Source organism: Brachycentrus maculatus, unplaced genomic scaffold (genome assembly GCF_059751285.1).
Source record: "Brachycentrus maculatus isolate JH-2025_06_01 unplaced genomic scaffold, ASM5975128v1 h1tg000133l, whole genome shotgun sequence".
NCBI classification, from domain to species: Eukaryota; Metazoa; Arthropoda; class Insecta; order Trichoptera; family Brachycentridae; genus Brachycentrus; species Brachycentrus maculatus.
Genome location: NW_028280886.1, coordinates 13321 through 40701, shown reverse-complemented (window position 1 = coordinate 40701; position 27381 = coordinate 13321). Strand labels below are relative to the sequence as shown.

Genomic DNA, 27381 nt, shown 5'->3' with positions numbered 1-27381 from the left:
GGACTGGTCTCTGAAGCGCAGGAGCGATCACCTTGCCTTCATCTGTTGACGATTAAGATAACACTGCGTCAATGTGATGCAGTGCCCTACACACCATTGGGTGTGGATAAGGGTAAAAGAAAAAAGAATTAACATTTAATTTTACCGTTGTTAAATCTATTATTAGATTAAAACCAATATTTTTAGCTTTTCCACTTTTTTATTTTGACCAGCGACCGGGTTTCATCGTTACCGACATCATCAGACTGGTGGAAATACAGTTTCGACTTAATAAAAAAGTGGAAAAGCTAAAAATATTGGTTTTAATCTAATAATAAATTAAAAATGCAATTCCATCACGAAGTGTCAGTGGATAATATAAATCCGTTGTTAAATCTTTAATCAATTTTATTTTAACTCTATAATGTACTATTGTATAATAAACTCTATAATGTGTTTTTTAGGCAAAGAGAATAGAACGAAATACTACTCTGTCTGAGCAAACATTATTCGCCTCTTCCACAATCATGCATCTCCTCATACATACCCGCCAATTATTCCGACTCCTGACTTGATCACTTCAAAGTATTCGCCGCACTTGATCATGTCAAGTTTTCCGTAGTCTACCTCTGCTCATATTATTTTTTGACCTCTCATCAAAGATGAAGAAGAATATGGAAGTCTGGGCATTTACGGGGCTTACGACCGTCATAGGCTGGTTTAAGTGATCACTTTACACACGTGTAACATTCACCAATTCTACCCATTATTGACAACCACACAACTCAAATTCTCAAATAACTCCTGTAATTGGAGATAATCCAGATTTTGTGAACAAGTATTTGGACACACTCAAAATGTTGTACCTCTGCTCATATTTCCAACATGATCCACCTAATAAATTTGTTTTACCGTTTTTTTTACTCATTCATCCATATGTACTATTTTTAATTTTATTGAAAATCTTTATCTCAGCCATGCATTATTTGTTTATTTCACCATTCGAACATATATCCTATAGCGTTTTGCCGCACATTTATTAAAGGTATAGCAATCAGACTGCATTCAATCTACTTTTATCCTTATTTTTAGCAACTCCTTGCTTAGCTTCCACACGTTAGGATTGGCACCAGGACCCCATCGTGCACTGACAGTTTAGCCTTTGCTGATAGGCTTTTAGGCTGTTTTAAGACCCTCCGTACACTAACACATCGGAAAAATTATGGGTATCGTTGAAGGGTTAGCAGTAAAACTGTTTCAAATAGGCACTAAAGAATGCCGAATTTACTAGCAGAATTTTAACTTAACGGTTCTGTCGACACCTTTTTAAGGTTAAGAATGGGCGAGACCCTTTTCTATTTGGGATTCCGGGCATGTTCCCGGGATTCCTGGGGGCTATGAAATATCTATCCAGTGTCCATCAAGGAAAAAAGGGCACTTATAAGGCGATGGACAATATATCTCACGTCTTATTTGACCCATCAAACAAAAGATGATAGTCCTTTGAAAATCTCATTTATCACTTTTTATGCCGTGTCCGTGATATAGCTGAGTGCTTTTTGTGTGAAAAATAATATGAAATCCATTGCGTTGTTTTTATTTACAACGAATTCTGGAATTATGTTTTTTTTTCCCATTTAAGGTGGAATTTTTATTCCAACTATACGTACAATATTTGTGCGCCTGCGTAGTGTAATAGTCAGCACGCTTGGTTACCGTACTGTAGGTCCCGGGTTCGATTCCTAGAAGGGGGGGGGTCAAATAAATATAAGTATTTATTTCACTCTATTATTTATTCTATACAACCCTGGACTGGTACCTCAACCGGAAGGCTGATCACTTTTCCTTCATGTGTAACGATCAAGATAATACTGCGTTTGTATGACGCAGTGCCCTATGCACCATCGGGTTTAGATGAGAGTTTGAATGAATTAATTAATACAATATAATTAAACAAAAACTTTGTAGTTTTTGCCGACTTTTTTTTCATTTACCAGTGAATGGGTTTCATCGTTGCCTACATCATTAGACTGGTAGAAATAACCAGTTTGATGATGTTGGTAACTACGTGGCGGCGTGATGGTTAGTTAGTTTAGTTAGTTATATTATAAACAAAATCTGAAAAAAAAAATTATTTGACTGAATTTAAGCAGTGATATTATAAACAAAATCTGAAAAAAAAATATTATTAGATTGAATTTAAGCAGTGTATTAAAATGATAATTTCATTTAAATAATGGTCAGGGTTTTAAGTATGATTTTTTAAAATGGATTTTTAACCCATTGGTAGACAATGTTTTTCTACTGCACATTAGTATGGAAAGTGTTCTCTTATTATATATTCTTGTCTTCTTGTTCCTACTCTCATTTGCATATAGAGGTGCAAAGGACACTGCTTAAAATGTATGCAGTATGATAATAGTAATCAGTCTTACGCTTTAGATACCAGTCCATAAGAGACATCTTGTGATGAGGCGTCATCAAAAGATGTCTCTCACTTAGTGTGGGTATATCCAATTTCTGAAGAAGAAATATGTAAATTAGAAACATAATGTGCAAAAGAAGGTATGCAGTCAACACAAATTGATGAAGCAACAAGACACAAAGATCTTTCAGATCTAGTGGTGTCTTATTTAGAAACTGTGACAAGACGAATAAGGCAAACAAATGAGTTTTGTAACAAATCTTGATTGATATAAAAAAATGATTCACTAGTATCTATTGTATTATTGTCTCTTGTGTATTGTTTTCAGGGATCAACTTTATAATCAATATATTATTTATTGATTCGGCATTAACTTTGTGGAATGACATGATTATTTTATTTAAATTAAACACTTGAATATACCACTTCAATGAGTTTTATTTTTATTTACGACTAGTTTCGAAAACAAAAGATGTTTTCATCTTCTGGTACAAATTAAAACGCAAATATTTAACGATTTTAATTTGTACCAGAAGATGAAAACATCTGTCGTAAATAAAAATAAAACTCATTAAAGTGGTATATTTAAGTATTTAATTTTAATAAAGTATTTATAATTAATTATTTACTTTTCACCTCCACCATCATTTTTAAGATATTTAAACGGAATAAGCTTTGAATCCTTTTACATTAAAAGCAAGAAGATTTTTCTAAATCAATTTAAAAACATTTTGTTCACATATACCGCATCAGGGAAATATTAAATAAATAAAAGAGTAAAATAACGCTTATATTTATGTTGACCCCCATGGAAATTAAACGTGTATTTCTAGCATGGTAGCCAAACGCAGTAACCACTACACTATGGGGGCGGATAAGTAATTATAAAGTCCTCTAAAGTTAAAACCGACACCATTAGCTAAAAGGCTCTTCTGTTTAGGGACTTGACAGAGTGGTTTCGCTGTTGCTCTAAACTATTATATAACGGTATCGCCAATAAGGTGCATTGAACTTAATTAATATATCTGGCGTTAGATAACAAGAGGAATAAGAGTATGTAGAAAAAAAAACAAAACACAAAAATAGGTGGCCATAGAAATTATAAAACTTACAAACTAACTTACCATCAGGTAGGCAGAGGGAATAGAATGCCATACCACTCTGTCTTCGCAAACATTCTTTGCCTCTTCCGAATTTACCCATCTCTTCATACATACCCGCCGATTATTTTGACTCCTGACCCGGCCTTTTTCAAGTAATTGACATACCTGATCATATGAAGTTTTCTTCGGTCTTCCTCTGCTTCATTTTTTAACTAAATTTGCCTAATACATTCGTTTTACCAGTCTTTCCTCAATCTCGTACTCTTGCCAGATATGCTTCTCAAAATCTTCATTTCTAACACTCTTAGCCCGATTTTTGTTACTGCGGTGTCCGCTTTTCATTCGATCCCATATTATGTCGAGAATACTCAAATATTATGAATCATAAAAAAACACATTTAATACTTATATTAATTTTTGAAATAATATCATAATCATCATCAAAACCTTATCCGCACCCCAACGGTGCATAGGGCACTGCATTATATAAACACAGTGTTATCTTGATCGTTAACACTAAGGAAAGCCCTCCGCTTCTGGTACCAGTCCAGGGTAATATTAAATAAATATTGGAGTGAAAAAATCACACATATTTATTTGACCCCCCCTGGGAATCAAACCCGGGACCTCCAGAACGGTAGCCTAGCGTGCTGACCATTACACTACGGAGGCGGACCTTATCATTAATTTTTTTGTAATAATAAAATTTGTCCGCTTCCATAGTGTAGTGGTTAGCGTGCAAGGCTACCATGCTGTAGGTCCCGGGATCGATTCCCAAGAGGGTCAAAATAAATATTAGTGATTTTTCAGTCTAATATTTATTTAATATGACCCTGGACTGGTACCTGAAGCGGAAGGCTGATCACCTTTCCTTTGTGTATTTAACGATCAATATAACACTGCTTCTATACGATGCAGTGCCCTATGCACCATTTAGTTAGAAGAATAAAAAAATACAATAAGATATAATATGTGCAAACAAGATATGTTAAAAGATTTATATTATCCACTGACACTTCGTGATGGAATTGCATTTTTAATTTATTATTAGATTAAAACCAATATTTTTAGCTTTTCCACTTTTTTATTTGACCAGCGACCGGGTTTCGTCGTTACCGACATCATCAGACTGGTGATGTCTGATGACCAGTCTGATGATGTCGGTAACGACAAAACCCGGTCGCTGGTCAAATAAAAAAGTGGAAAAGCTAAAAATATTGGTTTTAATCTAATAATAAAATATGTTAAAAATTATGCTCATTTCATATGGTGGTAACAAGCCCGATGCTTTAGTACGCAGTCAACCAGTATCGCGAAATAAACAGCGGAATTTATATATTGCTTCATGCATACATAAGAAGCGATAGTGGAAATGTGGTATTCGCAATGTGCTTGCAGCTCGGCACGGCCTGAGGGGATTTGATGCGCATTTCAGAGTCTGGCGTTTACAGAAAACGAAAACATTTTTCAGCGCCCTTAACCAATATGCGCACCGCGGCTCTGTGCAAACTAACGTTTGTATATGAAAACCGCATTATGACTCATAATGAATTAACGTTGAATTTATTTATTTCAACATATTACAAACATAAGTCACATACATAGTTTTTAATTAACGTTTTACATGGTTAATACTACTTTTTCTTCAAATCTACTGTGACACGTGTTTCGATGCATTCCGCATCATTTTCAAACACATACGGTGTACTTTTGTTTGTGTAAATTTGTTTTACCGTTCTTTCCTCACTCGTTCGTTCTTCATGTCTAAACCATCTCAACACACCTTTCTTAATTTTGTCGATAATGCTTATCTCAGCTTTGCATTCCTTCCTTATTTCACTATCAAACATCTATCATACATCGTTTTGTCGCACATTCTTCTGAGAGATCGCATTTTGACTGCATTCGGTCTACTTTCATCCTTCTTTTGCTAACTCCATGTTTCACTTCCATACATTAGAGTTGGAACCAGGACTCCGTTGTGCACTGCCAGTTTAGCTTCCGCTAATAGGTTTTTATTTCCAAACACATACGGTGTTTGAAAATTATGCGGAATGCATCAAAACTGTCACAGTATATTTAAAAAAAAATGGTATTAACTAAGTAAAACATTTATTAAAAATAGATAGATTTTTCCACAAAGTGACTGCCGAATCAATTAATGAAATCACATATATAATATTCGAGATGATTAAATTCCATTGCTCATTTTGAGACATGGGATTAAGGTTAACAAGACTGAAAAACATAAAAGAAAATACAGAACTAAATGTTATTTAAAAAGAAATAAAAGATACATTAAATAGGCATTAAAAAAAACATATGATAAGAAGCATGTTTAAAATAAATAAAAAAATAGAAAATATAACTAATAACTAAGACAAATATCTTTCCATAAAGTATTTTTTCAGTTTGTTCATTTTGCAAACCTGACTGGGTTCTTTTTAATTTATGTCAGGCAGCTGGTTAATTTGGATATAAGCAATATGTTATTAAGACATAACTCAACATTTAGTTTTGTTTATCGGCTCCACATGTTTTATTTTATTTTATTTTATAATGTCCTCGTGTGTAATAATGATGAATTTCTCTGTTAGAAATCTGTTGAGTATTGCTGTTAGTCGTTTTCAAAATATTAGAAGCATTGTATTAGTTATATCATATTTGTGAAAATAACCCAAAAAAATACCGTGTTTTACCCATAAATTGTGTTTCAACTATATCCAAATATTCAATAATATTTATTCTATCAGACGCTGGGTTATTCACCCGATGGATAAAATATTTAAATTAAAGGTATCTTAATTCATAAATAGATAAAAACATCTGTCATCAATTGATTCGGCAGTCACTTTGAAGTAATATTCATTCATTTTTATATTTAAGTTTTACTTGGTAAAAGCGTTTTTTTTTAAACGTATAATGACTCGTGTTCCGATGTACTTCGCATCATTTTCAAACACTGTATTACGTTGTTTGAAAATGATACGGATTACATCGAAAAACGAGTCACAATAGAATTTAATATTGTAGGATGGTGTTTGAAAATTATGAGGAATGCATCTAAACACAGTCATCCTCTATTTGTTGTATATATAGAATTTCATATAACCTTTCACCAGTCACAAGTAATAATTATTAGAAGAGTCATTTTCATTCAATTAGTTTTTCTCGACGTTGGAATAAAATACAAATTTTGTTCTTCATTTTTTTCACTTTCAAGTATTCGCATAGTTTTTATTTCATTTTATTGCACAGTTCTTTGAATAGCACTTCACTTTTCTTTGCGAAGTGCCTTTATTTGCTTTTATCCAATCAGGTATGAATATGCAAATATAAATAAAATAAGTGGTCCCAAGTGCCATCCCTGCGGCACTCCGCATATCATCGCATCAGACTAACTAAGGGGCAAGTGTACAGGCTCTCGAGTATATCACTCTTCAGGAAACCTCCCCTAGCCAGCGGATAGGGTGCTCGAGAATGTATCTCTGCGATACAGCCTGAATTAAGGCACGATTTGAACACGTTAGGGGTTATAACATGCCGTGATATTTACTACCCCATTTGCACTTTAAGCGGGAACTTTGGATGCTCAGGGTATTGAGTTTGTTGCTGAAATGAATGGTCGGTATACACAAATCACCGTGTAATAAAAAGTGGTCATATTTTTACATGTTTTTTTTTAATATAAAAAATGTATTTAAGACAAGAAACCTAGACTGGAGTCAAAATTAAGGTCTACCCAATAAATATTTTAATCAATTTATTAATACAAAAACATTTTACATTCATAAGAGTAACATACTCAAAATTCCCAATGAGTAATTTCCATTACTCATTTAACATAACACTGTTTATATGATGCAGTATTCTATGCACCATTAGGTGCGGATAAAGGTTTGAAGATGAAGAAAAAAATAAGTATCTTGAATCCGACATTCTCTCTACGTTGTAATACTATATTTTCTTATATCAAGATAAATCATCAAAAAAGGTTTTATCATACATCTTAACGAACGTAAAGTTTAAATTTAGGTGATCGTGTTTAATCTAACGCCTCTGTGAAACGTTTCAAATTAGTGTGATGAATACACGTTGAATATTACGTCAACGTAAGTGAGAATATAACCTGGGGCATTGTGAAGGGTCGATTTCAAAGGCGTAAACATTCTAGCAATTTTCGGTAACTAAATCAACGGGGATTGACGGCTGGTTTTAAAATGCCTCATAGTTACCGTATTTGTGTTACCATGCCAAGACGATATTAAACGAATTGATGGGTAATATATCCAAAATTAAACACGGTTATTGGATTGAATTCTACTTTATTTACATATATGCTATGTGACACGTTTCGTCTTATTAAGACATTATCAAACACACATTGAGTGTGAACAACAATTCAATATGGAACTCTACCAACTGTATGCAGTTACAATAAATAAGATATTTAACGAATTGACTTTGTAGTGAAGATAAGTTTGATTTGACTTTATTTCGAAGAAAAAAACACGTTTTCTCCCTGTTTAGATTTTTCGTCCCAGGGGTAGGCGGAGAGAACGCCACACCACTGTTTTTGCAAACATTTTTGCATCTCCCTTATTCATGCATCTCCTTATCGATGCGCTTTTGAGATTTGAAATACTCGATCATGCCAAGATCTCCTCGGTCTTACTCTACTCATATTTCCAACTGTGTTAGCCTCATAAATTCATTATGCTGTGCTTTCCTCACTCACTCGTATACAATTTTCTTAATTTTATCAATAATAATTATCTCAGCATTGCATTCTTGTCTTATTCCACCATTTGAAAATCTATCATACATCGTTTTGCTACACATTTATCTTAGAGACTTTATATTTTGACTGTATTCAGTCAACTTTCATCCTTCTTTTCAATCACAACGAATTTACATATAAAGTTTAGTTTTTGTGTGCATTTATGTCTCTTTATACATGCAAAGTAAAAATTTTAAAAAAAATATTATAATTCGTAAGAAATCAACGTTTAGAAATACAGTAAAATTTATCAAGACAACGTTTTCACGCGCTTGTAATCGACTCTTTTTTATACAACTTACAACACAGATACATGTTTTTGTAAAAATATGTTATGGCACATATTTTTTAAATTCATTATTTACGATGTTGAATTTTAGTTAGTTTTATTTAAAGATTAAATAATTTATATAAGTATTATCAAATTGATTTATATGGCGTTTATTAAATTTAATTCATTTGTTTCGGGCTGTGATCCCGTTGTTAGTGTCGCAGTTTCTTAAGTCAGAGTTTCTCGGTTCGAACCCACTCTACCACAATTTGATACCTATCCCTAATATTTTCTCTCACATAAATAGTATGAAATTGAAATATTTGTGTAAATAATAATAACACACATATTTTTCTTCAACTTAAAAAAATAAAATAATAAATATCTCAAAGAGAATGTTTTTTAAAATTAATACAAAAACAAATCGAGTATTTGTTTTATGTTTTGGATGATATCGAATATAAAAGAGTCGAGACGTCATAAATTGAAAACAATTTATTAAAAAGGCTGAAATGTGTTTAACAACAATGAAAGAAATTGGAAATCGTCAAGGACTAACATATTTTTTGTGCTGGGAGTTCATATAACTGGAATTTATTTAATACACATTGTGATATGGGTCAGAAAATACTCAACCTCTCGATTAAAAACGCTCTAACTGAGTAATAAATTCAAGTTTAACGTTACTCATACTAGCTTTATAAAAATTCGTGATTCAAACTCCTTTTCAATGCATACAGACAAGTGATTTTGAAATGGAAAAGCTGATAAGTATAAATGGCCATTTTATTTTACCATATCCGCTCCCTATGTGGAGCATGTGGAGTCCACAAACTGTCTCCAGGCTTTTCTGACAGCTGCCAACTCCCTTTTTTCCTCCTTAGTCAGGTCCGCGTTCCAAAATTCAGACGAATTGTCAGCAGTATCGTTCTAAGCAGCGCGAACCTTATGCTTCGCAAAATAGGCAAACTCTATAAAGGCTCTCGGGAGGATGCGGAGTTCACTACCTAGCCAATTAAATCGCCTTTTTTTGACGACAGTTGTGACTAAAATTGGCTGCGTCCTACGCCTTATCTCTTCATTCCACATAAAGTAAAACTAAAGTTATCTATAAAACATATTCAATTATCATTTTTTTAAATTAAACACTTGAATATACCACTTTAACGAGTTTTATTAATCTAAACGACTAATTTCGAAAACTTACAGATGTTTTCATCCTCTGGAACAAATTTAAATGTTTTAAGTTTTACCAGAAGATGAAAACATCTTTAAGTTTTCGAAACTAGTCATATATATATATATATGTATATATATATAAATAAAACTTATTAAAGTGGTATATTGAAGTGTTTAATTTTTTTTAAATAATCAACATTTCATTCCACAAAGTCAATGCCGAATCAAAAAATGATATTTAAATATCTAATACAACCACTGATGCTCAGATTATGTGCGTTCATCCCCAACCCCGATTTCATATTCATTTATGATTCTTGTAATACTCTTTTTGTTACCCCTGCAAGGTCCAATTTTTTCACTTATAATGTTATGACCACCCCCCGAACGATATTTCCTACCCGAGAAAGTATTTTCATCCCACCGAAAACAAAGCAATGATCGTAAAACGTTTTTACAGGCAGAAGGAGGGCACGAAATTATTATCATCCATTGAATATATTTATATTTTGACTCCTCTATGTATAACGGAAATATGATTCAATACGAAAAGGCGAGCAGCTTCAGTCGGTTGTTACATATAAATATTTATATCCAGTGCTTAAGTCTGTTTTACACCGTATAAAATCTGCACTTCATTTCAGTGCTCAGGTCGGAAACCTTTCTACATACTCAGATAAAAATGTGTATAGAGAAGTGATTGGTGATCGAATAAAATAACGGCTTCTTTAAAACAAGTCGTCGATCAATTCGGTATCAGGATTTAATAAACAAAGCAACTCATTAATTGGTTTCGTATTATTTATTTCTAGCTTTTGATGTAAACATTTTGACCCAACAAAGATAAAGAGAATATAGAGTTCTGAGTATTTATCGGGTTTATAAACTGTCATAGGCTGGTTCAAAAATATTTTCTTATTTTTTTCTATTTAATCTTTAGTTTTCTCAATTGAAAAATACAAGTATTTACTCCATTAAAAAAAAAAAAACAAATAAAAAACAAACAAAAATTTGTCACATCTTCGCCTTATTTGAATGTAACTTGACTGATAGAATAATGCAACATTGAATATTTTTTTAATATGACCAAATACTTGATCGGAAATATGGGTTTCTCCACTAAAGAGTTATTCAAAAAAAGACATTTCAACATATGTAGATGTAGAAAAGTCTGGCTATTAAAGGGGTCTCTGCGAAATGAATGTTTTCTTAATCCAATCAAAGGTGGCTGCTGTGAACTCAACTACGGAATGCCATGAGATTGATCATATATGCATGACTTACAAAATTTAGGAAATGTGGTTGTCAATCATGGGTAGAGTGGTGAATGTTACACGTGTGTTAAATGCTCACTTAACCAGCCCATGAGAAGTCGTTAGCCCTCTTAATACTAAGATGTCCATATTATTTTTCAATTTAAGTTTGACTTGGTAAATACCACTTTTCTATCTATTCTTTCTACACGTGTTTCGATACATTCCGCATCATTTTTAAACATGACATTGTTATTCATCAGTGTTGAGATGTCAAAAAAATGTAATATGATATTGATTTTAATATCATCGCTCAGAATTCAAATGTTGCCGATATGCATACTATTGAGTATGGACGAAGAAAATGGGTCATAACACAATATACTCTGAACGTTCGCTGAATATTGATTCGGCAGTATGTACAATATCCAGAAAAGCGTTATCCTCCCGTTAAAAAGATAGACTGGAAATTGTCTGGAATTGTTTAGGAGTAAACCTTATTTTATCATCTTTGTGTTTTGAAAAGAGATGTTTTGTTTGCTCAAATCAAAAGACGCAATTCACTCGTAACAAAATATTTTCAAGTTATTAGTTTATTGGTCAATATTATTATTGAAAATTTATCGACTATCCGACGCCAGAGATTTATGTTTCGAAATAAATCTAGACTCGGCTATATTGTGATTAAAAGGTCCGAAATGTAGTTTATGTTTGATCCGAGTGATGGACAAAGTAATAAAATACATATAATATCAATATAATATAATATATCTAACCAAATAAAAATGATATTATAATGTATAAATTTGTTCATTTAGTATATTTGGGGTCACTGGGAGGTTATGTTGTCTAAAGTATTATTTTAAGTATAATTTATATTTGAAGCACTAAGTTTGTGATTTTCCATTTTATATTATTTATTGATTCGGCATTAACTTTGTGGAATGACATGATTATTTTATTAAAATTAAACACCTGAATATACCACTTTATCGTGTTTTATTTTTATTTACGACTAGTTTCGAAAACAACAGATGTTTTCATCTTCTGGTACAAATTAAAACATGTAAAACAGTTTTAATTTGTCCCAGAAGATGAAAACATCTGTCGTTTTCGAAACTAGTCGTAAATAAAAATAAAACTCGATAAAGTGGTATATTCAAGTGCTTAATTTTAATAAAATTCCATTTAATAATTTAAAAGTAACTTTGTTTTTTTAAATCACTGTATAAATAGTGATTTTAAAACAAAGTTACATTTTTATTATATTCTTTTAAGTTTCAGGTTTAAACTCCCCTTTTTCATAATTTCTTTGTGGCGTTTATTATAACTTCTTATTTTAATATTTTTAGTTTTCTGTTTTTGAAGGGTCGTACTCTATATGTACTTTTTTTTACATTTCACTCCTCGCAAAATATTTTTTTTTAACTAATAATTATTAAAATATGTTATGCTTATATACAGTATAGTATGCAAGCGTCTACTGTTTTTTTTTAACACATGTAGACTCTCTATGACGTATGCGACGGTGAGAGTAAAAACGCTTTTCCCACACTTTATTTTAAACTGTCAGTTAAATTCGGAGAAAGGGAAGCGTTTCACGTTTTCGTCTGTACCAGGCCAATTTGCTCAGCAACGCCTAGAGATGTTTCGCTTAAAAAATACAGCACACAAGCAAAAATGATCACAGAATCACAGTTGAATTTTACTCATTTACTGTGTCGGGTTTTAGTAAACTTCATACTAGTAAACCGGATATAGAAACTCATCGGCGATAAGCCAGACGCGCTTTCCATCTGTTCGAATTTGTAAAGCACAACAATTCACTGAGCAAAAGTACAATATATGCAATATCAAATGCAATACTGCGAATAATTCTGACTTTTTAAAGCTGGTTTAACTTCACGTTTTTGGTATATTCAATTATAAGAAATAATTTATTTTATATTTTTTACTTTTTTTGCGGAAAATAATGATTTTGTTACATTATTAAACATTTAAGATAATTATCTGGTAAAAACATGTTTTTTGTATGTATCGATTCGAGGTTAAATTTGTAGTAAATAATTTTAATTTATATTTTAAATATTAAAACCAAACATAGATTTCTAGAGTCCACAAAATTGTATTTTTTTATTACAACATATAAAAATAAAAATTTTGACAATTTTTTCGCGTTGTTATGGCATTATCAAACTACAGTATTTGATATTGCTATAACAAGGTGAAACAATTATGACAAATTTTATTTTTATTATTAAAATCATTGAATGTTTTATTGTATTATTAAAGTTTTTTTGTATAAATTCAATAAAATTAAAATTTAAATGTTATTTTGTTTTAATATCAAGATAATCTTAAATCATTTATGGTGATTTTAAAACCAAGTTGCATTTTAATTGTACAATGGAAAATGACAAAGTTTGTGCTTCAAATATAAATGATATTTATTAAATTATTATTTTATATTTCAATTTCACCGGCTTTCAATGGCACGTATTTTAAATGTGCAGAAAGGTACATATTAAGCATGTTTATGGGAAATGAAATTTTTTCGGATAAAAATAATTCGTTCATAATTTAATAGTTGGAAACTTATCTTTCAGAGGGTAGTAGAGGGAGTCACAATTTCTCAAACATTTCCGCCGATACGACATCAGCGGAGAAATTGAGCGAGAAAAAGAAGAAATAAAGTGATCTCAAATTGTCTAATGGACCTTGTAATGAAGTCGCACTCGACAGTTTGGGAATTTTTGGAAAGTGCTTGGGAAAATTGCTTGTTCGTGCCCAATGTCTTGGAAAATAATTCCCTTTAGTTTTTTGGTTTTATAACTTTTGTAATGATGCAGACCTATGCAAATAACGAATGTAAAGTTTAATCATGCATATTACTCGATCAATAAATATTAGTATAATGTAAATTTAGATGCTTTGACACAGTTAAGTGGATCAAAATACTATTGAATTTCTTTTTTTAATCCTCGCTCTTTTAAGCCACTTATTTATTGTTAATACGGCGTTTGAAAGTGGTGCGAAATGCATCGAAACACGTGTCACAATAAATTTCAAGAAAAAGTTGTATTTACAAGTAAAACCCAACATTCATTTGATAAAAAGCACTGTATTAGCACCTTACTTACAGGACTGATCACCTTGTATTCACATAACTAACGATCAAGATAACGCTTCACCGATTTTATACAGTACGCTTTGCACCATATAGGTGTATGGAAATGAAAGCTTAAATAATCTAATAATAAAAATAAAGAAATGAAAAATTGTAACAACAAAATAAATGATAATCAACTCATTTTTCGTTAACCAATATCAGGTTTCATCTTTCAACTGGTTCAACCCTTATCTTTAAATTTAGTTGCTTTAAATATTTACTGATTTCTTAGTCGTAATCAAGCGTAGACGCCAAACTTCAATCGTTAATTTTTTAGAGAATTTTTAATTTTTTCTAATATTGGAGATTTGTCTTTTTTGTAATAATTTTTACCTGAACGTCAATTTATTGGACAGAGGTTTATTCAAGTATCCCTATCAATTTTGTCATTTTGAAATTGTAAGTAGGTACCAATATTTTTCATCTTAACAAGAGTAAAGTAAAAAAGTTTGGGATTTGTATTTGGCTTTCTGCTTCACAACGTTATAAAATTAAAATAAGAAAATAGTAAATAAAATATGTTTTTGTATTAAAATGTGGACTTACATAATTTTATTTTTGCAATATGAACAAGTATGAATATATTCTAATTATTTTACACAATGAACCAAAAAAAAAACAAAATTAAAGTAAAAAAGTTTGGGATTTGTATTTGGCTTTCTGCTTCACAACGTTATAAAATTAAAATAAGAAAATAGTAAATAAAATATGTTTTTGTGTTAAAATGTGGACTTATGTAATTTTATTTTTGCAATATGAACATATAATGTCACTTTATATATTGAAAAATATTTTTGGAAACAGGATATTAACACTTTGTTTTGATGAACGTATCAGAAATAAGATTATCTGGATTGGATTAATATTTTAAGAATGCATCTTGCATACAAATAATAGGGTCTCTGATAAATAAATGCATTCTCAATCTAACAATGCTGACTGTTGTGAACTCAAATGTACTCTGTCATGCGATTAATCATAAACATTGTAGATCCAAAAAAAAGTAGTACGAGTATGATTGTAGATCATGATGACTGCTACACATGAGTAAATTGATCACTTAACCAGCCTATGGCAGGTTATAAGCCCTGTATACTTAAATACCCAGTCTTTCATTTTATTCTTCATCTTTACTGGGATTTTAATAAAAAGTAAAAATTATTTTGTCCGCCTCCGTAATATAATGGTTAGCATGCTCGACTACTACGACGACTAAGGGGGGTTAAATAAACATAAGTGATTTTTTCACTGTAATATTTATTCAATATAACCCTGGACTGGTACCTGAAGCGGAGGGCTTATCACCTTTCCTCCATGTGTAAACGATCAAGATACGACTGCGTTGATATGACGCAGTGCCCTATGCACCATTGGGGTGCGGATAAGGGTTTTATGATTATTATTTATTATTATTACTTTAATACCCAGTTTTTCATATTATTCTTCATCTATACAGAGATTTTAAAAAAAAGTTAAATTGTTTTGATTTGATGGCAAGATTTTGGATACACTTTAAAAATGTAATTAGAAAAAGCAATTGAACAATAAAGTACTTATATCCAAGACTGCCTATTATTCTTTGACCAAAGTACCATCTAAGGAACTTAGACATAAATACAGGATGATAATAAATAACCTACACCTTTTCCGTATAATCTATCCCTCCTGTTAAAATAAAAGCGATCTACTTAAATTTGCGAGGAAAAAAATACCTACGAATATTTTCGCACAGGAAGCCGATAATTTAGCCTCGCCTTTGGAGGTGAATTGCGAGTTTTTTGTATTATCGGATATTTATGGAATATTTTCTTAGTATAACCAGTAAAATAACTCGCAGGATTTTCAATATTTATCGAAGGTACATATATTATGATAGGTTTGAGATACATATTTTCATAAGAATTTCATAAAAAAATATTTATACGATACCAGTATTTGGTAATAATTTAAACGTCGGTACTCTTTGGATTAAGAAAAATATATCATCGTATTTATTTGAGATAAAGAAAATAAATACATCTGGATCTTAATAAGATAAAATTTATACCAGAAAAAATAAAAAATAAATAAACAATAATCGGGGAAAAAATATGTGGGAAAAGTTACAAAATACAAATTTTCAAGTAATGGAATTTTTAAGTAATAAAAATAAATAAAATCAAACAGTTTTGTGAAAATGTGCTTTACAAAATGGTTGATATTGTATGTTTTCCGAATTTATGAGATATTTTGATATAGTTTCAAATCCATTTGTAGATTATTATGCAATCCTTATTTTATAATCAATACCAAATGTTATGATTCAATGTATTGTGTGTTATTGAGTTCCTACATACGTTCCTAACAGCATTAAAATAAAAAATAAAGTAAAAGAAAAATACAAGATTTGTTAAAATACAAAATTAAATAACTTCATGATATAATTTTCAAAAGTTATTTAATGTTTAGTTTCATTTCAAATAAAAGAGTAAACAAAATAAGATAAAAAAATAATAAAAAAATATCATAAACAGGATGTGTTAAAACATAAATAATACAGTTGACGTATCACAATAGCTTTTTCTGTTTCCGCCTTTGGCACTCAAAGCCTAAGCCGATGTAACAGGAACACCAGTGTCAACCTTTATATTTGTATTTTATTTTATTTTTTGAACAAAAATAGATGTTTGATCGCATTGCTCAAATTGAATATAGACAACGCAAACAATGATGATTTTTATGAAACTTACTATACTTTTCCATAAGCTTTTCTCTAGAACTATAATCGACGTCTTAATTTATTTAAGCAATATGTAATCTACTGAATAAAACATGCTCATTAATTTTTATCTATGAAAACGCTTTCACTAGTGTTTTATCTATCAATAAAATAAATCAATAAAATGTATGAGATATGGAAAGCAAGTTCTATGTTTAATTTCAATAAGAAATCATCAAAACTATTGGCGCTTATAAAATAATGAAAAAAAATTTTTTTTTCAACCATCGATTTTTACACTGCAAGTTTGTTTTCCATAAAGCAGCATATATCTCCATTTAAGCTCCTCCATTCACGTTATTTTTATTATTTTAAATATACGATTATATTCTATTGCTAGACTCAAAAATAGAACAAGGATATCTTCAATGTAATAATATTGTCTGATAATTTTTATTTTGTACATTCAAAAAATACTACTTTAAGGGTGTTTCAAGATGTTTTGTTATTCAAATATAAATAAATAAGACAATATGTTAGTTTTTTTAAAGTAAAAACGACTAGTTTTACATATTTTCTTTAACGGATGAAAATACAAGCGTTGCGAAGATTGTATCATAAAAATAGACATTGAAAAGTTTATTTATCCCCCTGTTGATTAGAACATATGTCCTTAAAATAAGTCATCTTAACATTAATTAATTCCAAAATGATCTTTCACAAGTGTTTCGTTTTCTTATTTAAATCATCATGTTACTCCATATAGTCAATGCCAAATCAATAAACAGTATACTTATCTTCTAAAAGTTTCCTAAATTCAGTGCTTAATGCACTTAATGCACATTAGAACTTTACCGTTTCTGAATCAAACAAACATAAAGTAAATATGTATTCTGCCATAAATGTGTAGTAGATTTTGGTTACCCTACTAGTGCTTATACTTTTACGTAAAGTGTGGTAAAGTAGACAAAAGAAAACACTTTGCAGGGCTCTGTATTTCACGGTATTCAAGTTTTCAGGATAAGTAAACATAAATGTGGAAAAATCCCAGATAACTTTACGTTTATGTTGTTTTACGTTTCGGAAACTTGGGTCTACATTGCTTCTTGTAATGTCTTCATTCTAAGTGGAATTATTCCCAGAGAGGACTTTTTATTAAATAAGAAAAAAGAAAAATATCTAGACGGTTTTATGTGGGATTATTCCTTCTCGGCGATGACGGACAAATAAATCCGGCTTGATTTTTTTATTTTATTTGAAGCGTTAACTTTTTTATAACTTTAAAACTAACTTTGTTATAAAATCACCCTCTATATCTTGTTATGACTTAAATATAACGTAAACCGGTTTCGAATGAAAAATTTCGCCCTCAAAACTAATTAAAACTAAACAATATATAAGAATCTTAAGTGCCTATTTTTTCATTAGTTGGCAGTTAAAATACAAAAAAGGCACTTGAGTCTCCTACCTAAGTTTTTTGACAGCCATTTTTTTAAATTTAAAAAACAATGTATTGAAAAATGTAGAAAAGAAAACTTATATTTCTAACTTGTTTAATTTCAAAATACTCATGAAAGTGCAATATTTAAGCAGCTGTCAATAGCAATCATAGATTATGCGTGTGTGCGAGATCATGCTTTGTACAAAAGATGGCGCTGCCATTGCGAGAAAAAATTATGTTTTTTCAAACGTTTTTTTTCACCTATCATAGATACGCAAGTACGTATTTGAATGCAACATTGGTGCAAAATTCAAAAACAATCGGTGAATTACTATAAAAGATAAAGGTGCTTAAAAACAACGAAATGTTTGTCAATATCAAAATCTTTATATAAGTGCTTATATTTTTCAAAAATATAAAAAAAACGGAATTAAAAAAGAATATTTGGAAAAAGTTTTTAAAAAATGGACTTTCAACAGATCAATTAATTTTACCATCTAAGTTGGTTGCTTAATTTATATTATTATTCTTTTTCCAGAAATCCGAATGACCACTTTCGCCAGGAGTCCATCCTTGCAGCGTCGCGGGAGAGGAACAGATTCAGGAGTATCGTCTGGGATGAATATGACTCTGTTCATCAGAAATATTTAGAAATAGGTAAGAAAACATTTTTCTAAAAAAATGTAAAAAAAATATTTGTGATATTAAAAACAATCAAAAAATACCAATAATCTCTACTCCGCGTCTAGCTTCCCAGTAGGTATTTTTTACTTATTAAATTCAAATATAAAATAACTTTGGTTTTTTCGTAGAATTTATAAAGTAACAATTAAAGATAATTAAAAAAAATAACGACGAAACCTGGTTGCTGGTCAAATAAACACGTGGAAAAAATTACATACTTATCATTTTATTGTATTTACATTTACATACTCAAAGCGGTGTTCTGCCTTCGTTTATTTTGTATTTATATTTAAATCATAATTTTATTCCACAAAATAAATGCCAAATCGATAAATGTTATAACTTGATCAATATGAATCGTTCGTTGTCATAAGAAATATGATGAATGATCATAGATTATGTCGAAGAAGGTGGTGACCGCGTTTTCTTCTTCGTTTTATCGAACTAAACTCAGATAGCACCTTCTTGCTCTTATTTATCTACTGCAGAGTGAAATAAGTACATTTTGCTGAGCATAATCCATCTCAGGGATGAGGACAATAATGGTCTAAGTAATACTATTAATTGCAGCGTCGTCAAATTAGGAAAGCTCCTTGAATGCGAAGCTCAACAATCATTTATCTTTCTATAACATGCAGACCTCCTTGAACTCATGAAACGTAATACATTATAAAGGAAGCCATTAGACAGGAACCGCTTCCTCTCTATAAATTGACACTAAAGGATATAATAGAACACTATTCATTCAGCCATTACAAGGACTCCTTTTGACTATATCTTATATATACGTACAATGCAAAGACCTATATATCATTTTGATTTACGTTCACATTGTATTCGATCTGGAAAAAAAGTCACAACGGTTTCCGTTTTACAGCAATAGGTACTTGATATGTCAAAAAAGCGATAATAATATTTGTATTTTATTTTTATAGACATATTACATATTTTTATCGTATATGTCGTCGTATAAATTCAGTTCTTTTGCGACATTTCTAATATGTTTTGATGAATATTGGCCACATAAGCTTAAATGCAGTGTTCAAATATAGTATATGGTTAATTATCAACTGGTTAAAATAAGAAGCTAATGTATATATTTATATATATATATATATATATATATATTATATATATATATATATATATATATATATATATATATATATATATATATATATATATATATATATATATATATATATATATATATATATGTATATGTATATATATATATATATATATATATATATATATATATATATATATATATATATATATATATATATATATATATATAAATATATATATATATATATATATATATATATATATATATATATATATATATATATATATATATATATATATATATATATATATATATATAAATATATATTTATATATATATATATATATATATATATATATATATATATACATATAAGTATACATATTTTTTAAATCGAATGAAACAACAAAAACTTTGAAAATATATATAAAATATAATTGAATATAATTTAAATAAAATGTGGTTAATTATAAACTGGTTTAAATTAGGAGCAAATGTTTAAAATAAAATAGTGTAACCGGTTTCTATTAAAAGAATTATTACAGTCTTTGGTGAAAAGGGGAAAACTATCAACGTTAGATCTGTTTCTCAGTTCTGAAAGAAATAAAAGATAAACTGAGATAGCAGAGGTTTGTATAAATATGTATTATTTTTCGTATAAAATATATAATATGTAATTGCCATAACATATATAATATATAAAACTCAACTCAACTAGTTTTCTCGGAAAGCAAAAGCGTGAAAAATTGTGTCACGGGAATGTTTACAAACTTTATTTTTATGTAAGTTTATTTAAGAAACAGATAAAAACTTAAATTGACTTTTCCTAAAAAAACAACGACTTTTTTTCTTGTAATACGTATAATAAACTTTAACATTATGTTTTATTTGATTTTCTTGTAGGTTATGTAATGTATTTTAAATTCTTCAGTTATTTTCATCATTAAAACTTACGATTTGTAAAAGTTTTCTTTCGTTTAAGAAAGTAAAGAAAATAAAATACCAGAAGCGTCTGAGAACTTGATATCCTGCCAAGGTTAAAGAAAGGTTATGACATGAAATGATGGATGGATCGCCATCATAAAGCTATAACATAACCATGAAACGTTAACCTTCTTGAGGCATTTACTATCCGAATACTTGTGTTTACATAATTTATTAAATTTTCTCCACTTTATTTAATGTAACGGACATAAAAATAACATAAAGTTAACAAAATATTATTTTTATTGCTTAAATTCCGATAGTAATTTTAATATTGTAATAAAAATAAACGACTAGTATAAATACAATATTTAAAAAAAAATAACTAGTCTGGTCTCATGACGTAGTGAATATAGACGATTAGCTACCGTGCTGGATATCCTTGGTTGTATTTCTAGGGGAGTCCAAATAAATAAAAAAAAAAATATTCAATTATTATTTGGAAAATACCACTATAGTTATATGAAACAGTGGTATTTATCAACTAAAACTTTAATTAAAAATAAAAAGATATTAATGAAATGATTAAATTAATGAAACAAAAGAATTTTATATTATTTTTGACATCTCATCAAAGATGAAGAATAATATGGAAGTCTGGGCATTTACGGGGCTGACGACCGTCATAGGCTGGTTTGAGTGATCACTACACGTGTAACATTCACCACTTCTACCCATTAGTGACAAGCACACTAAATGCCCAGACTTCCATATTCTTCTTCATCTTTGATGAGATGTCAAAAATAATATGAAAATAACTAATAGCCATTATGGTCAAAAGAATTAGGAAACTCATTTATGTATTCATTAGACTAAGAAATATTTTATCTCTAAAACTTATAAAAACAGTCTATTATGCTTTAATATAATCAATTCTGCAGTATGGAATTATAGGCTGGGGAGGAGCTTATAAGACAAACTTAAAATCACTCTCTATTATTCAAAAAAAGATTGCAAAAATAATTCTTAAAAAGCCCAGAACTTACCCATCAAAACTAGTATTCGAAGAACTTAATATACCAATTATTGAAGAAATTTTTAATAAAGCCGCTATCTTACAAAATTTTAAAGAAAAACAATTGAAGTGCAAAATTCAAGTAACTCTAGATATTCTAATAATTTAATTTTGCACAGATGTAAAACAACAGCAGCGTTAAACCATTATACGTACATAGGTAAAAAAAACTTTAATAAACTTCCGGAAAAATTAAAATCTATAAAAAATTATCAAACTTTTAAAACTAAAATTAAAAAATATTTAAGACTCACTCCTTCCTAGACTCCATACCAAAGAATGTTTATTTTCAATTTTAAACTTACCTTGTTAATTTTTTTATTTTTAATTTTAATTTACTTTGTTTTAATTTACTTAGTTTATAAAAAAATAAAAATAAATGTGAAGCGAACTCCCTCTCTAAACACAAGTATCTACTTTATTAGATAGGTAGAAACGTTATATATAAGATGTTCTGTATATTTACCTATTTTGTATTTCAAAAATGTATTTTTGTAAAAAAAAATTAAAAAAAAAAAAAAAAAAAAAAAAAAAACTCTTGTAATTGGAGATAAGCCAGATCTTGTGAACAAGTATTTGGACACACTCAAAACGTTGTAAAAGAATTTTAACTCAAATTTTGGTTTGATTACTCTATAGACACATGTCGAAAGACATTGTTTATTATAAACCATGTTTGAAGCCAAAATAATAACAATATGAGTTTAATTATTAGACGTGCAAGATACATATATTTTTAAATCGAGTTAAATGACAAATTCTTTGAAAATAACTTGTTATTTAATTCGAGTTTTGGATTCGATCAATTTACAAAAGGAACAGATCTGTTAAATTCTCTAATAATCCGTATTAATAAAAAATGTTAATCGATACAAACTTCTCATCGCATAGAACGGTATTTGATATCGGTTTTCTCAATTTCTAAATCAATTTGATATCGAGTAGAGAATGGGACATAAGAAAGCGCTATAAAGAGCAGAACTTGCAGTCACTTCGGTCAAAGTCGTAAATTCGCGAAGCAAACACGTTAAAAGCTTATTGGAAGTCTCTATGACAATTGGCAATAAGCCATTTATGGTTGGATTGACCTGGTCAGTGGAAATTATTTCATCTTTTACATCTCCTTTGAACTAAATTTTCCACCCATTAAGAGACAAAAGGAAATTATCTAATCACGATCAGGCGACAGTCATTGTAGCGTATAAATGTAACCCCGTGAAAACGTGAACATTTAATACTATTTTTTTAAGATCTCATCAAAGATGAAGAAGAATATGGAAGTCTGGGCATTTACGGGGCTGACGACCGTCATAGGCTGGTTTAAGTGATCACTTTACACACGTGTAACATTCACCAATTCTACCCATTATTGACAACCACACTACTCAAATTCTTGGAAGTTCTATATATATTAACCAATTTAGAAACCTTGTTCTTGAATCACTAAAACTTCACTAGAGACATCATCTCTTGGTGAGATGTAAAGAAGCTGTATTAAGCAGAAACTCTTTTATTAGTATGTGAGGTCCGAATCCTGGATTATAATCACACACATGAGAAACGCCAGAAAATACCATTTTCATTTTTATTATCAAGCTTATAATTTGAGCAGATAATTTATTTACAACATTTTGAGTGTGTCCAAATACTTGTTCACAAAATTTGAGTAGTGTGGTTGTCAATAATGGGTAGAATTGGTGAATGTTACACGTGTGTAAAGTGATCACTTAAACCAGCCTATGACGGTCGTCAGCCCCGTAAATGACTTCAGACTTCCATATTCTTCTTCATCTTTGATGAGATCTTAAAAAAATAATATTAAAATAACTCCTTTAATTGGAGATAATCCAGATTTTGTGAACAAGTATTTGGACACACTCAAAATGTTGTTACATTTAATACTACTGCTAGCACATCCATAAAGCCACTTCTAAGGGTAGGCAGAGCGGATTTGTTTTCCAGATAATTATGGCACCTCTCGTTCTTGATTGGCAAACAAATTATATTATTTTGAGAAATAAAAAGACTTTGTTTTTTTAATCCACTCACATTTTTTTTAAACAACTAACTAGTTTCGGCAACAACCTGTTGCCCTCTTCAGGGTAACAGGTTGTTGTTGTTGTTGTGGTTGTAGTTTATTACTTCATTGAATTTTTTTATTTTTTTTTTATTTATTATTTTAAAAAAGAAGGCAAACAAATCACTTAAATTTTGAAAGTCGTATTTGTGGTTCAATTTAAAATATCAACTTAATGTTAGCTTATATTATTAATATTGTCAATATTTGAAAAATTTTCTTTGTATTTTATATATTGAAAGCATTGGTAACTTTGGGGCATGGTAATATAACACTGCCCTTATCATGTCCATTGTGTAATACCACTTTAATAAACACTAATTCGTGACTACCGGTTTCGACCGTAATAATTTTATTTTAATGACCTGATGATGGAATGATTGTTCCATGATTGATTTGTGGTAATTAATTTTTTACAAAAATTTCAGTGATGTTAGTACATAACTACTCACCGAAAATTTTTGTTTGCCCGTCTCTTCGTCAGGACAGTCACTACAACAGCGTTCAAACAATACTACACGTCACTACCATACCACTATTCACACACTTACAAACAAATACACAAAATGTTAATTACATGTGATTTCAGTCGACCCGAGGATCAACATGCACTAAGGGCCAAGGTCTGTTATGTTAGCTCGTCGGGTTCATCTAAGGTTAAAATTATTGATAAAAAAATATTATCAGAAACCTTCATGAATTCATTATTTCTTTTCGAACATCTAACATACATCGTTTTGCCGCACATTCGTCTGCAAGAATGCATTTCGACTGCATTGTGTCTTTTGTAAAAAAAACGGATTATTTTACGCACTAGGAGATGCCTGAATTTCATTGACAAATTCTCGTTTTGGTCCATTTAGGAGTTATTTACATAAATAAATGTTGTGAAAAGTATAAGTCACCTTCTTTATGATATTATTTGTCAAATCGCATTCACAGATAATCCACGAAGGAAACTTTTCTCTTTCTTTCCTTTTTTCTACTTTCTGTGCATACCCGAAATGGCGAAACAACATGTCTTCCCACGGCCAAGAGGGGGAAACAAAATATGTCGTATAATTTTATTATTTTTCTCTCTCTCGCGAAGATTGCTTCGGAATCCTGAAAAATATAACGCAATTTAACGTCGCTATAACCAGGAAGGATAAATTGGAAGACATCTTGGTAACGGTCCTAGGCACGTGTAAAAAGATACAAAAAGGTGACAATGATACGTCACAACTAAAGAAATATCACACTTTTACATAATAGAGTAATCAAAAACTAAATAAAAAATACTTCCACTCATTTTACATTTTTCTTCTTTATTTTTCCTATATCTAAGCTGCAACCAAAAATAGTAAAAAAAGTAAATATAGCGTTACTTCCATGATAATAAATTAACTTACCAACCATTATGCCGCTTCCCCGCAGGGTGGGGAGCGAAAATAGAAAGCTACACCAAATTATCCATGCAAACAGTCTTTACTCTTCCGTATTCATGCATTCCGCCAATTGTGCTGACTATTACATGTGATTTTATTTTTAAATTTACTTATTTATATAATAGCAATCATCCATTTTGCATTATTTTTTTCAATGTGCATACGAATGCAGCGTTTTTGGATTACTTTCGTAAATAAGATGTCATTTTGATACATTTGGAATTTCGGCTCGCGATGGCGCCACAAATTTACCAGTTTAGTATGAATCCTAAAACTTTGAGTAGTATGGCTCTCAATCATGGGTAGAATGGTGAATGTAACACATGTGTAACGTGATCACTTAACCAGTCAATGACAGACATTAAGCCTTTTAAATACCCAGACTTGCATATTTTTCTTCATCTACGTTAAGATGTTAAAACATTTTTTTTTTGGATAGTTTTATCAGAATAATGCGAAGAACTTTATTTTGAGAGCACTTGCATTAGCTAGGAAAGTAATGATAAGAGAGGCTTATGTGTAAAACACATCACCGAGTATATCGAATAATTACCCATTTTTTTGTAGTGCACTTCACCCATTTTTTTGAGTAACTGTACTCCCATGATTTCAACCCGGATATAGTTATATGTCACATCGTCTGAAGCGCGGAAAATTGACAACAATGCCCAATTTAGGATTAACATTCAAACATCAAGTGCACAGCATAAAGTAGTCGAGTGTACGTGACATCTGGCGCTACAACTGCAAACTAAGTTAATTCAAAAACCGTTTCAAAGATGTCGTCATCGTTCAGCAGTCGACTACTGCAGAAGAGGCGAGACTTGTGTTATCATGACGCGAGGGTGTGATGGGAAATGCAATAGTCAACAGACAAACGCTGACGTACAGTCAATTTGCATATTCAAGTTATAGACAATGCAAATCTTGCTAGTTGCTGCTTTGAGACGGGTTCGTGCAGTTAATATACACGAATATTACGTAAAGGAATCATGTTACTGTGTTATCTATATTGCTTCCCAATTTAACTTACTGCTAACATTTCATAGATTATTTTTCCCAAAAAATATATTTTTATATTATCGTCAAAAATATTTTTGTTTTTGCTTAATTTGAGACGAGAAGGCTTTTGTCGCACTCAATAGTCTTGTAAAAATTTAATATAATACAAATTTAGCACCTTACACAATATTTTAATATTTTATATGATATGTTTCGATTGCATTATTGAGTGCTATTGCGGACAAAATATGTTGTTGCAGTGTAAGTCTTAAAAAAATACTAATATTACTGAACAAAGAGCAAAGCTTACATCAAAATACTAATGTATATATTAACTGTCAAGCGTTCTCAATATCTAAGATATTTAAAGAATTATTGAATTATAATAATTTTCATATTTTTTCCTTTAAAAAATCTTCAAAAATTGTGATAGATCATAGCATTTAATAGGGTACGAATAACTTCCTGACTTAAACTAAATGTCTGCTTAATGGATAGAGCAGTGTACTTGACATCCGATAGTCCCAGTTAGAGTACCAATAATGAATATTAATAGTATTTTGAGTCATGAAATAGGCTGATATATATTTTTAAATGAAACTATTAATTCTCATTATTTTACGATGTATTAAGTATTTTTTTTATCTGTACAGAGAAATATTTGTGTTTTTTAATTATTTACAAAAATACTTCAATTTTACATAATTTTTGTGGGTCTGAGGGGCTCGTTATAAGAAATAGGTATCAAAATTTGGTAGACTGGGTTTGAACTCAGAAACTCTGACTCAAGAGCCCGCGACACTAATCACGGGACCACAACAT

At 30.1% G+C, this 27381-nt stretch overlaps 1 protein-coding gene across 1 annotated transcript in view; it reads left to right on the top strand.

Moving 5' to 3' along the window:
• LOC148309295 (neuroligin-4, Y-linked-like) overlaps positions 1 to 27381 on the top strand; it is a 367943-nt gene that overhangs the window by 327346 nt on the left and 13216 nt on the right. Inside the window, exon 10 of the mRNA XM_088260356.1 lies at positions 18837 to 18955. Within this exon, the coding sequence (XP_088116482.1) occupies positions 18837 to 18955 (119 nt within the window). The remainder of the gene's footprint in view (positions 1 to 18836; positions 18956 to 27381) is intronic.